The following is an 18119-nucleotide window of genomic DNA, read 5'->3' as shown; positions in this document are numbered from 1 at the left end:
TCTAGAGCCAATTAACACCAGTCACAAGACTGGCCAAAAAAAAAAAAAAAAAAATAGTCATTTAAAAGTCAGGCCAAGTCATTTTACGCAACATCTGGTAATTCATTAACCCATCCAGCCACAAATCTTGAATGAGTAACTTGCTGTAGTAATGGAGATGGGCAGATCCACAAGGTAATAGTGTTCAGAATCTCCAACTATGCAAATTGTTCTATCACTTAGAAACAGGAAAGGCCCAAAAGTATCTCGATGGTTGTTTTGGGACAAATGGCGTAATGGATAAGAAGTCATTTATTTTCATAAAGTTTTGCCCTTGCCGAGAGTGAGATTGTGTATTTATTTCACTGTGTACCTCTCTTCCCCTTTCCCTAGCTCTCATTCTAGCTACTTGTAATTCAGCATCTCTGGCAGGCTACAGGAAAATACAGTTTCCCTGCTTTGCTTTCAAAACTATACATCGGAGTACACAATGTTGAAAGTAACCTCACGGGTTAAAGAAGAACGGGGGGAAAAAATGGTCCTTACAAAATTGTTTTACATCGCAGGCAATTCATTTTCTAAAACCCACAATAAAAGTTTTCATTGCTAAAAGAATAGGCACATAATTATAGGGACAAATTAACCTTGTTAAAAATGTGAAGTCTGGAGTAGGGAAGAGTAGAAGAACAATTTGGCTCTCTGTGTAACAACTCGATCTTGAAAGTTCATCTTTTTATCTGCTTTGTGTGTTGATCTCATTCAGAGGGGAGCCATCTGCTGGGCTGTGTCTCCGCGACACTGCATATAGACAGGCGGACATGGACAAACAGACACGACATATGTGTAAGGCTACTAGACAAGCACACACCATTGCTATACAAATAGACAGTTTGTCCAATCCAGCATCCTGAATCCTGATTACTTTAACCTACACTAATATCTTCCAAGTAAATCTAAGAGGCAATGAACCACTTTTTCCTGATTCCTCCCTAGGTTTTCCTCCTCAGGAATGTGGGTCTCCACTTTTCCAGCCCCAGAGAAATGTAGGCAGAGTCATTGTTAGGGAAATGACCCTCTGGAGAATGCAGAAGGTGGGAAAAACCCAAGCTATGCCTATAAAATGGTTCAACTACATCTGGGAGCACCTAGAGTACCTGGCATGAAATAATTGGCTTGTACTCGAAACACACACACACACACAGGCACACACACACACACACACACACACAGAGTACATTCCATAATCATTGTGCCTAATTAAACATATAGATTCTCACTTTCCAAATTGCAAATGGCTAAGAACTGGATCGACCTCCATGAAAAACAGCAGTCAACCCCATCTCTTATAACCGCAGCTTACACTAACAAAAGCAAAACCCAGCAAAGTTGGTGGTGGTAGCAGATGATCACATTAACCAGCATGTGCGACTTACTATTTATGAGTGGGGGTTGATTCCAGCAGACATAGCCCTGTGGGTCAGAACTCCTAAGCCATATTTTTTCCAGTGGTCAGCACAATGGCAGAGAGGAAATAGGGTGATAAACCAGATGTTCCCAAGATAAGGCAGATGTTATCAAGGCAAGAAGTCTAAAATAGTCTCTGACTGAGGTGTGTAGGTGACCACACACACAATCACACACACACACACACACACACACACACACACAGAACAACACTATTTAGTCTCCCTGCAAGATAAGCCGACAGTAGAGGCTGAAAATAAAACAGCACAGAGGCTGGGTCAGATTGTTGCTTCCTGATTTGTGACTCTCCAAGATGAACATCTAACTGATTTATACCCAGAATTTGGAATTTTGTGGTAGACTACAAATGCAAAGATAAGTACAACATAAATTTTTAAAATACTCCATAAGTCTCCATGAGTTTCAACATTTTTCAATGTTCTTATGTTACAGCCAATTATCTCCCCACTTAAATGGCTATTATTTTCTTCCTTGAAGTCGATGTTCTCTGTTAAGTGTCATTGCCAAGTGTGGCAAAAATCTGGTTGGGGGCTGTAAATTTAATTCAAATGACAAACATTTATTGATTGCAAATTGGAAATTCCAGAAATCTCAAAGAAGTGATTATTGTAAACTAATTCAGTGTCTCTGAATAACACAGGAGAATTTATTCTCTGGATTATTAAATTAAGGTGGGGTTGTTTTGACACAGATTTTTGTCTCCGTTGTTCTGTTAAAATTCCAAGAGGTTTGCCATTCATAGAAAAGTCTGTCTGACCACAGGCACAGTCAGGAGCAGGAATTCATTACCATGGAAGGCTGCAGAATTTCCTCCAAGGAGACAAGTGAAAAAAAGCAGACATCACGTAAATTTGTGGATTGGGTTAAATATGTTCTGCCCCTGAGGCAGCCCAGAGATGGAGAGTCCCTTTGTAAAATGACTCACAAGTCTTAAGAAAGTACTTCAGCTCCTAAAGGTGAGCAGAAACATAACCGGGAAGATGTCCATGAAGTTCTGATTCTCTTTGGAATATTTTTGAGTTAGCATTCTTTGCCACCTCCCTCCCTAACCTAACTCATATTCATCAGGGCTGATGGAATTTTCCTTCAAGGTGCTTCAAGTCTTTGTTCCCTGGACACCATCCCCTCTACTGTCACCTTGTCCCTTCCCTGCACCTGCACTGCATGGGATTGGGAATGCAGCAGGGCCTGCTGTCCAATTTCTTCTACTTTCTGCTTGTACACGGCTCTTACAACTATGGGAATTAACACACTCTTAAATACAATCTCCATCATGTTGCCCTCCTGCTAAAAGTCTTCCCTGGCACCCTCACTCCTACTGTGCAAACTCTAAACACTCCCGATTGAGTTCTCACGGTCTGCTGTAATCAGGTACCCACCTTAGATCCAAATCTACTTCTCCTACTCCTGTGTTCCCATCAGTACATATTCTACTTCAGGTAAATCGAGCTCCTCGCTTTCATACCCCCTCTACGAAAACATTTCACTCTTATTCTTGTGTCAACCTAGGTGATGTTACTCTTGCTTCTTCCCTCCTTAGCAAGGATACACATGCACAGACACACACGTGTATATGTGTACATATGCACACACACACAGTCCTGCAATTGCTAATATATGTAATATATAACTGTGTATATAAATACACATATACACACATACATGAATATACAGTGTCGCATTATTTTTAATTGCTAATAAACATCTATATACGTACACACGTAGACACGGTTTTCCGTTGTTTGCTAACTGTTTCACATTAATTCATTTGACCTCCCAAACTAGGTTTAAGGTTCTTTAGGAAACAGATCCTTTGTGCTTTATATGTAATTATATTTGACCTAATGGGACTCATGTCATCAGCAAATACATGATGGCCAATTCATTCCTTTTGTTGCAATTTTTTTTTTATATTTACTTGCTGTTGTTTTCCAACAAAACATCTAGAAAAACTTCAGTGAACAAGACAAGCAAGTGCTCTGATCCCCAAATGCTCAGTCATCTGAATAGCCAAGTTCTCTGAAACTTTTTGATAAGTACGTAACATATGCCCATTTTAGGGAAAAAAAAAAGAGAGAGAGAGAGAGAATACAACTGAAAGTCAAAAGAAAAAGTATCAAATCACTTGCATTCCCATCAGAATAACCAGGCATTCTCGAAAGCTTCTGACCACCATTCCCTTGTTGGCATGACAGGACACCTTACAGACAGATAACGGGAAACCACCTCACCCTTTATCTCCCGCCAAAGTCCACAGTATCAGACCTTACTGAGCACCCCCATGATATGAATGCTGGCTGCAGCTGTGGACCCTTGTCTCCCCACTAGCAAAGGCAGACTTCAGAACATATTATGAGTCATGACCTAGAGACAGCTACATTCTCAATTGCCATGTTCTAAAGAACCCCAAGTAGCTGCATTCAGAAGTAACAGACGAATGAATGGAAGATGCTCATTCAGTTGCATCAAGAAGGCATCGAAAGCAGATGTTTAAAGGAAGCAGGGACAAGGGGGCCTATGGTGACCAGAAGGGCCAGTGTGCTATTTACACTAATCCTGGGGCCACCCATCCTTACATACCTCCATGCTGTAAAAGCACTCCTTTATTCCCTTTCTTCAAACAATGCACAAAGGCAAGAGAGGGAAGGAAGTTATGTTGCAATATTCTGAAACATAAATCTTGCTACCAACCCGTCCAGAGACAGCATCCTGTTTTCCTGACACATGGGTCAGATTCACTAGAGGCTGCACCCAAATAGCCTGTGTCCTGTTTTTCTAAGTGGCTTCTGAATAAAACCTGGTCACCTGCATTTACACATCCAGCATAGGTCATATAACCAGAGACTGCTGTTTGTGTGTCCAGTTTCTCAACCAACGTGGACAACTGCATATTGGCACCTCTTTCTCTCACTGAGGAATTCACTCCTTCCTAAAGTGGGACATTCAATTATGTTCTTGTTTTCTCTTAAAATCAAATAAAAATAGGGGTGCCTAGTTCCCTTGGTCAGTGAAGCGGCCGGCTCTTGATTTCAGCTCAGGTCATGATCTTGGGGTGGTGAGATGGATCCCCGCGTCAGGCTCTGCACTCAGCATGGAGTCTGCTTGGGATTCTCTCCCTCTCCCTCTGCCCCTTCCCCTGCTTGTGCGCGTGCACTCTCTCTCTCTCTCTCTCTCTCTTTCTCTTTCTCTCTCTCAAATAAATAAATAGATGTTAAAAAAATAAAGTCAAATAAAAATTAAACTTAGATTCAAATGTATGGAAGAAGCCAAAGGAAGAAATTTCTATTTACTCCCCAAGGTTTTAACATTCGGCTCTACTATCCATAGACTTTCTATATCCTGTCTGTATCTCTAAATACCCCTTTCTCTCCCCTTTGATTAGAATCCAGAAATCCTGTGGCCAGTTTCCTGGGGTGTCATCGATAGGCTACTTGAGTTAGGGAAAGTGTTGAACTGCTTGGTGCCTCATTTTATTCTGGGAATCAGCAGTAGATCATGCTTGTTATTGGCAGATCTGAGGTGGTGGAAACCGTGACTGTTTGGCTTGCTCAAGTACAAGGCCTTCACAAATGTGATGAGGCAGGGCTTTGAGAACTGGAAGAAAGTGAGCACGGGTAAAGTCCACGGGGAGAGGCTTAAAGGCACAGGCTCTGGGAAGGGCTTCAGTGAAAGGCAGCTTTGAAGAAAGCACCCCAGAGCTGTGGCCCATCAAGGGTTACTGCCTGCCTCCGGACCTCCCTCACAGGGAGAGACGATTTTCAAATTCCACCTGTGCTCCACACACATTTTTTTTTTCTCCTGTTATAGAAGAGATGTCTGAGTTTAACGCTAGAGGGCAAAGAGTAGAGGCATCTTGGCTGTATGCAAATGCTCGGGAAGCCGCTGCTGTGTGTCACAGTGTTGCCACATACGGCCTTACCCTTTGCACAGGCAAAGAAGAATGAGGTTTGTGACATCAGAGAAAATTGTTACAGGTTATCTAAACGGTCACTTTCGCTGTCACTAAGAGAATTCCTGACATCTCCGTCCCAGGGCCCTAGCCATCTCCATAATTTTATGTGGCTTCTGATTCTTCATATCCTGTCTCTTAATGATCCTGTATCTTCTCTCTGAAAGCTGACCAGCTTATCCTAGCTGTTTTATAAAAGGGAATTTCAGTGTCCTTTTTTTTTTTTTTTTTTTAGGGGTTCTCAGCCTCAGCACTATTGTCATTTTAGGGCCAAATAGTTCTTTGTTGTGAGAAGCTGTCCTGGGCTCTGTGGGATAGTTAGCAACAACACCGGTCTCCACCCATGAAATGCCAGAAGCAGCCTCTTGCTTTCAGACCTAAACATCAAACCTCTCTCCAGACACTGCTAAATGTCCCTTGGGGGGCAAAAACACTCTGAGTGGAGAGTCACTGGTTTAAAATGAGCTCATGAAAAAGTAAATTAAATGAACCCTGTGTTTTAGAGCACAGAAAACAATTCTATCAGTGGTAGAAAGTTATACAGGGAAGGGAAAGGGATGTCTTCGTACAGATTAAAGTATCTATATATAACTAGTTGGTGTGCGAAGTCTCCTAAAGGTATAAATGAGAAATACTGATGCTGATGCCACCACACCAAACATGGGGACGCGAAGTCATGCTGAAGGGATTTTTCGAAACTAGCCCACCAGGAAGGCACGGACCACCCCCGACTCCGAACTCTCCATAACTCCCTAGCCGGCATCTGCAAAATGCATGGCAATTATCCAACATGGAATAGCCGATTTTTAGATAAGCGGTCTATAGAGATGGACATTTTTTAAAGTACTATTTACTTAATGCAGCATGACTTAAAAACGGGCCTGTCGCCTGACAAGTGTACTGAATGAGGAATGTTCAATTTACCAGTTCTAACTAGCCAAGTCCTCACATGAACTTTCTAAGACCTGGCTGAGAAGCCTGGGAAGTGTAACTAACCACAGACCTTCAGGGTGTCTTCTCCACAGCCCTGACTCCCCCGCCTTCAGCACTCTTCTAAGACTCTGTTCAGACATCTTAGAAGATCTTAGTTCTGGCCAGAACCTACAGCCACCCCAGCTCCCCCACCCAGCAATCCCTGCTTCCACGTCAACTAACACTGAAAGGAAGGAGTCTGTTCTATTTTTAAATATAGTCAGCAAAGCAGCGGCTTCATACGTCTTTGTAAAGGATGGTTGTCACCCAACCTCACTGTTACTGTATTTTTCTTTTTTTTTTGATCAGTGATATAGACTAGGAAGTCAGATCGATTTGGGGTTCAATTCCCTGGTCTTTATTTGTCAACTGTGTGCCTTGGGGAAAATCACTTAACCTCTCTGAGACTCGGTGTCTGCATAGGCAAAGTGGAAATGACACTCAAGGTACCTAAAAAATATGCTGTTTTGAGGGAGATGTGAGAAGAAACCTATAGAGCAGGGGGGTCTCCAAATGTTGGCCGCTGTTGTTATCATTCATTATTACTGTTATTAATACTAATATAGTCACTATTCACTCATTAGTCAACACACATTTATTCAACACCTTCTGTGTGCTGGGTGCTAAAAAATCCCGGTAAATATTGCAAAATTGGTTTTCTTAATGACTCAATAAACATTTATTCAGTGGCTTTTATGTGCTGGGTGCTGGAAAAACTCAATAAATATTGTAAAATTGGCTTTCTTAATGACTCGAGATTTCAACCAAATACACTGAGGTTTAAAAAATGTCTCTGCTGGTGGGATTAAAAAATACACTTCAAGTGCTTTGCATGGAGCCTGGCCCATATTAGGGAGAAGTCAGATGATGATGGAGATGTGGGTGCCGTGATATTGAAAAGTAGTTGATTTGACGATGTTTATTAAATTCGTTTGCCAGAGCACTCGATGTCTGTCCCTACAAGAAACCATTTATTTTCAAGTAAATGAGGGCTGCTCTTGTGAGAAAGAACTTTTTTTCAAAGTAACACTTTAATAGGAGTAGATTAACATTCCTTATTATAGGGTAGGCTTATAATAAGAGTCTGGAGCCTGGGAAGTAATTCTCACTATTGAAAGGTAAGCAAATTTTCACTAATTTATAAGTAAATAGTAGAGCAGCTGTGTTTCGAAGTTTCTATGACAGAGAGAAATCAGAGGTATGATCACAAAATAACAATAAGAATAACTGCTCGCTTACTTTGTGAGGCAAATAAAGGTAGACATCTAATCTCTTGGATTAAAAAAAAACGCATTCTTTTACATTTTACATTAATTTACATGAGGCCCTTTTCTGTGGGAAATAGACAGGAATAAACAGGTTTAGACTTTTGTTCTTCGTTGTCACTAATTCTTTCACAACCCCTTTAGTATTTCAACACAGTTTAATGCACTCTGTTGGGGGCCCTCCGCCCCTTAATTCTCAAAACAACAACAAAATCCATTTATTTTGCAAACATCGTTTTTCCACAAAACTGGAAATGCCTACCTGTGATAAAAAGTCTTTTGATGACTGCAAAGTAAGAACGCATTCTGCTTTCAGGCCAATAATCATATTGTGGCCCAAGCCCAGGTCAATGAGAAAATAATTTTCACCAAGGGATGCCCTTACCTCAAATATGTTTGAAGGCTCATTGTTGTACTGATTGGATATTATTTCTGATTGGTCACTGCACCACTTGAGTCCACCCAGAAAGCTGTCTGTATCCAAGTCGTTCACGTCTAGTTCAGAAAGGTCAAGTTCAGGAAGATCTGGGCAAAGAGGCTGGTCTTCACCAACCAGAGCAGCACACTGCAGGAGGCAGGGGGAAAAAAAAAAAAGCTTTCATTAACTGCAGGAATTTATTAAACTGCAATAGCATGTGATAGGAATTAAGCCTGGTTAATTCAACCTCACCACCAAAGCTGGTTTCCAGGGTTTTAGTCACCAGAAAAAAAAAAAAAATCCCAAATTCCTTTACTTACTTTGCTCTTAAAGGATATTGTGCCTGATCTATTCCATCCAAAATTCTGCCTCCAAATTCATGAGAAGTGCCATGTTTCCATGAAGCCCTCTCTGATTCTTCCAGTTAGAAATCAACTGTATTTGCACCTTTTTGATGGTTAGCACTTGAGTTTCAAGTTGTTTTCTGGTTAACCATATGCAAAATTTTACTCTACCCTGAGTATAAGCTCTTGAAGGAGGAACACAAATTTGATTTTACCTTGGATTTACCATCTCACAATAATAGAAACAAAACAAACAATCACTCAATGAAAAATAATAGTATAAGAACTCTACCAGGAAAACTTTACCCATTTTAACCATTATAATCCACATAATTCTGTTAGGAACAAATGAGGAAAGCCCTTTTACTTGCCTATGGTTCTCTTGAATTGTTATTTCGATCTTTCGCTCTCAACTTGACTTTTCATGAGCTATAGCACAGCACCTTGAACAGGTCAAAAATAAGTTCCTTGAGATGGGGACAAAAGTCATACTTTTCTCTGTATGATCTTTATATCTATCACTATGTTTCAGTTACAAGTAATGTGTGTCGGGGTGTGTGTGTGTGAGTGTGTGTGTGTGTGTGTGCACGTGTAGTTGGGATTGCCTGACAGCTCCAAAGGAAAAACCACTAGAGCACTCCACAATTATATTTTTTTCATCATGTATGTATTCTTAAACTATGCTCTCAGTGAATTCAAAAGAACTCTTTTTCTTTGGAGTTTTTACATGATTTAAATCCACTGAGAGGTTTAACATAGTCTGTATGATGGCTGGGCTGCTGGTCAGCAAGACTATTTCAGTCTGACACAGTCTTTCACTTCCTTGCGTGGAGTAGGTGGCCGTTCAGTTGTCCCACACTATGGCTTTTTGAAAAAAAAGTGGGCCACCTTAGGGAAGAGATGGTCTTCTAACCTCAAATTGGCCATCGGACTGCGGGTTTCCTCACTGCATCCTGTGAAGAACCCTGTAGAAGTTTCCTACTGCAGGGACCTGGGATGGCAAGCCACAGGACTTTACCCACCTGCAAACCAAGGTGTCTACATCAGTAGACACACACTCTAAGGTGGCATCCTCACGACCCTACCTTCCAAGGTCAGGAGAGATGCTGTGGAGTTGCTCACATCCAGGCAGCAGCTGGGCACGAAGCGGAAGATCCCACTTGACATTTAGGTTTTGAATAAAATAAGTTTTATGCAGATTTTTTTTTTTTTTTCCCCTTGAGGACCCCTGTCATCCCTGGCAGGCGACATTACACGGGTCATATGCGGCAGCGTGAGCATAAGCACCATGCTGAGAAGTAGGGACTGGGTAATGGAGTCAGCAGTTGGTAAGGGGAGGCTGGGAGCAGCCTGAAGATGACTGCGATTCTTCCCTAAGACCGCCAGGCCCCAGCGAGATCCCAAACGGCGGGCACAAAGGGAATGCAAAAAGAAAAGGCAAAGCTCTCCACCTAACTCTTTTCTTATCATTTTATAGGTCATTCCGTTTTTATTATCCGAGGTAGCCCCGAGTTGCAGATCGGTATACTTGACTAGGTTTATAAGGAAGCGGGGGACGGGCGGGGGAGATTTTTTTTTTTTTTCTGGTACAATGTTTGCGTTCTGTTATGGGTGTGACACTTCTCAGGCTCCATACATGCCCATATTGCTTATCCTCCAAGGACAAACACACGGTGTTAACTCTTCTACAGCACGATCAATCCAGAGACCAGGGGATAACTTTTCCAGTGGTGCAAACCCCGCTGGGATTGCATTGAGGGATAGTCCTTATCCAGAAAAGCATCAACAGCAAAAACGGCAACAGAAAAATCAAACGAGGGTAGAAATCATGTGGGAGCTCTCCATCCAGCTTAAGTTCCTGTCGTGGATAGCACACCTTAGGAACTGTGCTTTGGAATGCTGGAATGCCTTATGGATTGGTGAGCAACTTCTTGCGGTCTCTCTCCTTCGTTGCTTTCTCCAGGTCATGGCTCGTTCAAAACCCTGCACCCTCTCGGGAACATGCATTTTTTTAAAGTAACTTTTGACCATTAAAAAGACCAGATTAATTTCTGGCATTTTGCTGCGCTGTAATTCACACACTTCTTTCCTTTCCTCTCGTTCTCTCTCATTTTTTGCTCTTATGTTACGGTTGAAAATGTGCATGTGCTCTTGCCAATGTTGACATGCTAATAAAATCTGGGTTTCTGAATGTGGCATTATCCTGATAATCTAAAACACATTAGTGGTAGCAGGTGTTCCTGTTATTAATTTATATTTGGCCTTTGGATGATGCCAGACTTAACAGTCCGAGCCCTGTAACTGTCCTCATCTGACATGCTGATATTTACTGCTTCCCTATACATCTGTAACAGGTGTGCTGTATCGCAATTACAGAGACGCATTCTACTGCCTCTTTGCAACTATGACAGCTATTTCCCAACCGTAGCCTTAATTTTATAATAAGATTTAAGAGGATAAAGCAGTCACTAAACACAAAAGGCTAATTATTGTACGTTTTTTCACCCCAACAGACTTTTCTCTTAGTTAAGGAGCAGACAATAAATTAGCTTAACTGCACTGATGATAATGAATCATCATAATTAAGTATAATTCTCCATTAACCTTTTGGAGGTTTTTGTGCCATTGATGGTAAATTTTAAAGAGAGAGAGAAGAAAGAGTGGACGTGGCCACATTAATTATATTAATGAAAAAAGAATTCTTACTTCTTAGGAAAAAAATTAGCGAGGACAGGGAAAAAGGAGCAGGGCGGGGGGCAGTAAAGAATGACAAGTCTTAGTGGAGTGTGTGTCATGTGAATTGTCTCTATCAATCTTGGTAACCTTATTGTACATCACCTTCATTAAACTGTGAAACACTGGGGATTCTGAGTAGCTACAGTGATACAGGCCTTTATTAACCACTGTGCTGTCCTGTCATTATGTGCAAAAGGGCATAATACGTTTTAGGATGACAGCAAACATTAATGATTCAAAAAATGAAAGCTGCCTCTGCTACCTGCTGCTCGTAATATGTTAGACTGGCCGAGGTGATTCCCAGAGCTGCCGCCGCAAAGGCAGAGCTTCTAGTAGCTCACTGCCTCCGGTGCAAGAGGCGACTGGCCAGTCTCAGCCGACCGACAACTCAATCCACGGCTGGACGCTTAGCCCGGGAACGCACCTCCTTCAGAAAAACATAAAAGGGCCCCTGTTCTAAATGGCTCTGATGCCTCCTTGAAAATGACTGCAGGAATCCCAGTGATTAAAACAAATCCTCCATATTTCCATATCCACTCCCAACAGCATCAGGAATAATACATGATGGAAAAATGAAACTACAGCAGCTGAGCCCCACACTGCCAGCCAGACAACCAGACACAGGACGCTCCGGCTCCTCCAAGACAATCAGGACTCCAAGCCACTTGGAACCCTGACTCCCAAGAGCGACAGGACATATGAATCATCCAGACCTCTCCCACCTTACCAAGAAATCACGACAAGATAAGGACATTCAGGATCCGTGAGGGCCATCTGCCAAGGCAGGAGAGGGCAAGCCGAGCCCACATGTGCAAATCCTGGTAAAGAGTTAAGAACGCAGGGCATGGCTCGCTAGAGAGGAGAAATGCGTTCGCAGACGGCCCCGGCCAAATTATTTTCACTTTAGATGTGTATCGCTGCACCACATGGACATCTTATTTAATCAAATCACGTGTGGTCCCGATCCTCCCCCTCACCCTACGTGCCCCCAGCTACCCAGAGGAAGCACTAGCAGCAGCTTCTGCCAGAGTCATTGTTTGCAGCTCCGATCCCCCGTGCAATGCAATTGGGCTCCATCTCATCGCGGTCCACAGAAAGTTTAGCTTCTTTCCCCAAGTTGCCCAAACTTTCCGAGAACATTCCGTTGTGCTGAATGCAAACACGCCGCAGTTCTCCGTCCCCCTGTTAGTCACTGTAGGCTCCAGAGATTATGAGGAAACGGCTTGCTTTTCTCCCCCTGTATGAATTGTGGCCAGCAGAGACTGTGGAATTGATGTATTGCCGTCTATTTTTACACAAGCAGCGAGCAGCCCCACACACAGCCTTGCATAAACTCCTCTCTCCGGCTTCAGGCAGCTCTCCGTGGTACAGAGAGATTTAACCATTGGCTTCCCTGCCACCGACGCTAATGGAAAACCTTGCATCGTAAGGCAGAGATATATTTTTTATTTGCTGGCCAAATCTTTCAACCACATATAGGTGTTTTAAGGGAATCAGCTTCGTTGTTTTGTGTGCTGTGGGGAAAGCAATCTAAAATAGCCTAGCAGGATTATTTAGGATTTTGTGAGTTCTCTGTCTGATGAACAGAGAGAGTGGGGGGAAAAAAATCCGGACTCGAGTCAAAACTGACTATATTTGAGCACATCCATTTTAATATTTTTATCTTCATCTTATTATAAATAGAAATGGCATTTTTCCAACCGGGCCACTAAACACCACTGGAAAGACTTCAGCTTCTGATTCATATCAATATCTTAGAGCATAAATATTGCATATGAGTAGAAACAGAGCCAAAGGCACATGGAAAGAGTTTCCAACTGCAACAGATACGGGTGACAGCAGCTAAGCTTTGATTTGCTCAAGGGAGCTCAGAGCCACCTTAAAATAGCAAACTTATTGGAGTTAAGATAAGATTGAGATTCCCTTCCAAAAGCTCCTGCCCAGGCTACTTTTCTGCCGCCTCTCCTTGTCCAAGCCCTTCCCCCCCTTACAGGAATCAGTGCATCGGGAGGGAGGGAAGCCCCAGTCCTACAATGCCCAGCCCAGCCCCAGCTCACCTCGATGTCACTCCATACAGAGTCCTGGTTGCACATGTCCCACGCCATCCAGCTCCTGAATGACGCCAGTTAAGCTTTTTCAACTCCAATCCACAGTGACACAGAGCACACACTCATGCAGGCAACCAGCCCCTTACTGAGAGTGAACTGAAGGCACCTGTCTTACTACAGTCCCCAGTCACATGACAAAGCTATTAAAAAGTAGGCTGGGCTGTCACTCACCCAGCCTCCCTTCTCCTGTGCAGCTTGCTGCTCAAACTCGTGACGTCACTCAAAGGCAGCCCTCTGCCTCAGTGAAGTAACGCTTGAAAAAAAAAAAAAAAAACGGAAAGAAGAAAGAAAGAAAGGAAGCACTTGGACTTTTGGAGGCTTCAAGCATCATGCTGTGACTAAAGCCAGCTTTGAATGCCACAGACTCTAAACGGAGCCCTGGCCATATAATAACTAAAATCCCCTGCAATCTTTTTTTAATTTATTTTCCTTCCAAAACAAGCAAGTGGCAAAGCTGCCTGTTTCATGACAGAGTAACTATACTCTTTGCTAAAACGTGTACTCCCTAAGGATTCAAATTCTAAGACCTCCAGTGGACTCAAGCTCCTTTTGGGACTAAAGCAAGAGCTTATCACGTGATGCATTTTTATGAGACATTTTCTAATGGGGGAAGTGTTTGAAAGCAGAGAATGGGGCAAGGATTTTTTTTTTTTTTTTAGCTGTTTAATCAACAAAACCGGCTGTATTTGTTAAGGTATAAACAAAGTCCCCCTCCCAGGAATCAGCTGTCCCCGGGGCAGTAGGGAATACCAGCTCCCGAAGTGTTACTGCAATTTGCTTTGCTCCTTATAAGGAAAACAAGGAACAAAATACCACCCTTTCAGGTTCTCTCTAATTATTTCCATTTCTCTCATAGGCTCCCAGAAAACAAGTGTTAGTAAATACAGTTGCTGCTGCTGTGCCCAGATCAGCTGAGTTTCCCGGCTGCCTTTTTTTCATACATGTAGCGTTTCCACTCCAGCTGCCTTAGGGTGCCTTTTTGAATAAACACTGGATTCCAACCCTAGTGCCTGGGTTGTGCAGTTTGCATTTGAGACCAAGAATGTCCGTGGAGTAAGGGAAAAATACTGACACATTACTAGCAAGAATATTCATTTCTGGAGCTTTTTAATTTTTTTTTTTTTTTTTTAATTTCTCAGCTTCTACTCTGAGACAGTGAAGACTAATGCAGGTGCACTGTTTTATGATGACATACATATTGAATACATAACAAACTCAAGGTACTAGATGTCACTGAAAACACTTCCCATAACACCATAGTGGTCTGATTTAACCCTTCCCAGTTCCAGAGAGAGGCACACATGGTACATAGATTTGTGAATATATGTGTTTTTAATGAAATGTTAAACCTAATATACTTTTAAAATCAGCTCAATTATTTTCCTTGATAATAACTTCTCTGAAAAAAAAATCCCGCAGGTATCTAAAAATAATTTTAAAGCACTATTAATTTAATCTCCTGTTCTACTAAGGTTAATTTAATGCGTTCTCTCTTGTTCATCTCTTTCTAAAGAAAAAAGAAATGGTGATTTGCTGTAACGCATTTTAGAAGTAAAGTTGCTCAAAGATTAAAGGGAAAGGAAGGAAAATCAAACAAACAAAAATCAGTTTCTTTTTTCAGATCACATGTGTTAGAAGGTATTTTTCGAGTCTGATATCTGCAACAAGTTGCCAGTAAATTCCTGAATCGTGATGAAATTGACAGTTTGTCATTACTGGACATAAAAAGATGGCCCACAGCTTTGACATTTTCAGTTAGCCGAATACATTTCACTGGCATGTTTTTCCCTCTTACAAATAGCGGAAAATTACTGTAGTTTTAATTTTCTAAGTCAAGAAAGAACAGGAAAATATAACCTCGGGAAGGCTTTTATACCTGCAATTAGTGGCATTACTCTGCACTCCCCACAAAGAAACACTAATTTTCTTCCCAATTATATTCCGATTTAATGTAAAACTACAGTAAATTATTAAAATTCAGGGCAAAGGTCATTGGCTCAACCTTCAACACAGTCAACTGTGAAATAATATTGGTCACTTGACCAGGAAGAGTTGATGTTTATTAATTATTGTCAGGTGATCCTTGTGGTGAGTTTTCTCTGATACTTTTAATTGTGTTCATCGAATGCAAGGCATTCATTATGCATAAATTTATAATATATTTATATATTTGTAAAATGTATATTTTGTACATATGATATTGATAAATATATATTTTTTAAATCATGTTCACACATTTAGCAGAAGTTCTTTACACTGGAATATTTTATATTATTGTTTTTGATATTTTAACCTGCTCACATTGTGCTGTTGTAGTGTTCTTATTCATCTTTTGGCCACCTAATTCCACTTTTTCTTAATCAGATCAGCACATTCACTGAAACCACAGGTGGTTTTATATACATTTTTTTCTTTCACCATCACAAAGAGGGTTAGTTAGGAGTCAAAATACTGAAAAGATTTATAAACCACAGCGTATTGCATTTCCCCTCAAGTTTCTATTACTGTACAATTCAAAGTTTAAATAGGTTCTTGGGACACCATATTTTTGGTTAAGTCTCAAAATTATAACTCTAACGAGAGGGATATTTTTGAGGTCTTATAATTTGGTTAATTAGCTCTTCAGATTAAAAATTCTCTCCTGTCCATTTTTTTTTTTTTTCCTTTTCTCAGGAGAACATAAACTGTTAGTTGCTCACCAACCTTGCTCTTTTCTGGCTTCCCAGGCAGGTTCTATATTTAATTCTCTCTCTGCCTTGACTGTTTTTTCTCTTCCTCTCTCTCTGCAGCCCTCCTCATACCTCTTCGTCAACTCTGCCTCTAAGATTTCCAAATGTTTGGTTTCAATCAACAAGGACCTATTGAAATCTTACTGTGTCCACAGCAACGTATTGCAAGGCCTGCCAAGAAGGCATATGACATGGACACAAGGGAGCTGACAATTTTAGGGGGACGACAGCCCTTAAAAACAAAGAATAATTTGATACGAAAAAACAATGCTGCTTTGCTTTATATCCAGATTCCTCTTCTCCTTCAAACACACCCTTTTTAAGTACAAGGTCCTTTCACTAACCATTACAATTCACACCCAAATCAACCCCACTTTGTCCCAACAATAGAAGGAGGTATTTATTAACATCTGTTGAGTGCCCATAATGTTCCATATCTTCACAGAGCCTAGATTCCATCCCCAATGGAATTTCCCCCCCCCCACTAGCTTTGTTAACGTTTCCCAAGACTCCAACATCGGTGAAGGCAAGAGATCTAGCCTCAGTTGATAACAAGAGAGAAAATACACCTTCAAGAGAATAATTCCACTCTATAACAAAAATATTTGACAAAGTACGCAACATTTCCCCACTGCTATCCCCAAACCATAGGCTTTTCCCACTCTATTCAGATATTTGCCCCTTAAAAAAAAAAGTAAACACAATCAAACAAACTCCCAAGCAGACAACAGCAAAGACAATTTGTTTTGATGTCATTATTGCATACAGGTGAGAACTCAGAAGTAAAGAGCTATGAGTATAAATATCTTTGCCCATTTGTTTTTATAAACTTAAATGGAGATATAAGGACAAATTTAAGGCTGAAACTTAAAAGGAAAGAAAACTGGAGAAGAAAACATCTGCAGAAGAGCTTACCAGAGCTTGACATAAGATCAGCATTTTAGATAACAAATTTCAATCAATTTTGGTCCTCAAAACAACTCAATAAAGATTATCTGTGTACTCATTTTATAACTGAGAAAAATTTTATTTTGTTTTGTTTTGTTTTGTTTTTAAAGCCGAGGGTTTAGGTAGTAACTGGAAAGGGCATATAGATCTCTGAAAACCCTTCTAGGAAGAGCTAAGTTTCATATATAAGAATAATATTCACCCCCAAATCAAAAGCACAGCAAAGACCCCTGCAGAACTTTATATCCAGGAGAGCCTACATAGCTGGAAAACAACGTTCCTGGGAATGCTGCCTGCCTAGAGCACTCTTCCAGAAAGGAAAGGGATCTGCCCAGAATTGCTAATATTTTTAAGGTTAATCATTGCTAACAGGCATTCAATTGCTTGCTTTTAATTCCTAGAGGGGCTAATTGATTCTGATACCCCATGTCAGTTTCTGAGCACACGCTCTGAGCCTCTGAGACATGTCTGAAGCTAAGGCCATGCAGGGCACAAAAGTTAGTGGCAAGGCAGGGTGTATCAGAGACCTCTGGCCTATAAACACTCTCAAATCAAGTCTTATTTTGCACAGAACTGCCACAATCCTGTCAAAGTGAACAAAGCATTTTTGGGGAAACAAATAGAAGAAAGTCAGTGGACAGCTTTAATGCCTGCTTGAGTTCATTCATTTACTTATTTATTTTCAAATAAACTGAAGGTGATAGACAACCTCAGCAACACATCTTTTATCCCCAATAAAATCTGCACAACAGCTCTATGCAAATGAGTCAGCCTGTATTTTAACATAGACCTCAAAAATCTGTTCTTGCCAAACACATTAGAACAACAACGACAAAAAAGTGAAAATTAATATGAGCTGCAGTGAATTGAACTAATCGAAACTAAGGCAAAAAGGACGCTTATTAGGTCCACAGATAAGAGAGAATAAAAGGATGGTGAAAATCTGCTTTTGTTTACTTAATTCTGTCATATTTGTGCCTCTACAGACATTTTCATTTACCTGAATTACTTCAGGTTAATTCATCTCTAATGCAGTGTGTTATTGATTGTATAAACAAGAAATACTCAATAGGATTATTTACCTTTTTTTTTTTTTTTTTACTGAAACTGAAAATAAAGCACATATTTTGTTAAATGTAACACTATCTAAAAATTTGAAGTGCTACCTAACCTCACGAACACAACA

At 41.0% G+C, this 18119-nt stretch overlaps 1 protein-coding gene across 3 annotated transcripts in view; it reads right to left on the bottom strand.

Moving 5' to 3' along the window:
• PPARGC1A (PPARG coactivator 1 alpha) overlaps positions 1-18119 on the bottom strand; it is a 453784-nt gene that overhangs the window by 84495 nt on the left and 351170 nt on the right. The window contains exons 1-2 of one of the 3 annotated variants that reach the window (XM_044225878.1): positions 13206-13633; positions 8036-8215 (exon numbers count right to left, since the gene is read on the bottom strand). In XM_044225878.1, coding sequence (XP_044081813.1) covers positions 8036-8215; positions 13206-13253 — 228 coding nt within the window. In that variant the 5' untranslated portion in view covers positions 13254-13633. Of the gene's footprint in view, positions 1-8035; positions 8216-11875; positions 11933-13205; positions 13634-18119 lie in introns of those variants that run through there. The other 2 variants (XM_044225879.1, XM_044225880.1) reach the window with 2 other exon arrangements.

Source organism: Neovison vison, chromosome 11 (assembly GCF_020171115.1).
Source record: "Neovison vison isolate M4711 chromosome 11, ASM_NN_V1, whole genome shotgun sequence".
Taxonomy (NCBI): domain Eukaryota; kingdom Metazoa; phylum Chordata; class Mammalia; order Carnivora; family Mustelidae; genus Neogale; species Neogale vison.
This window is presented reverse-complemented; position numbering and strand designations above follow the sequence as displayed.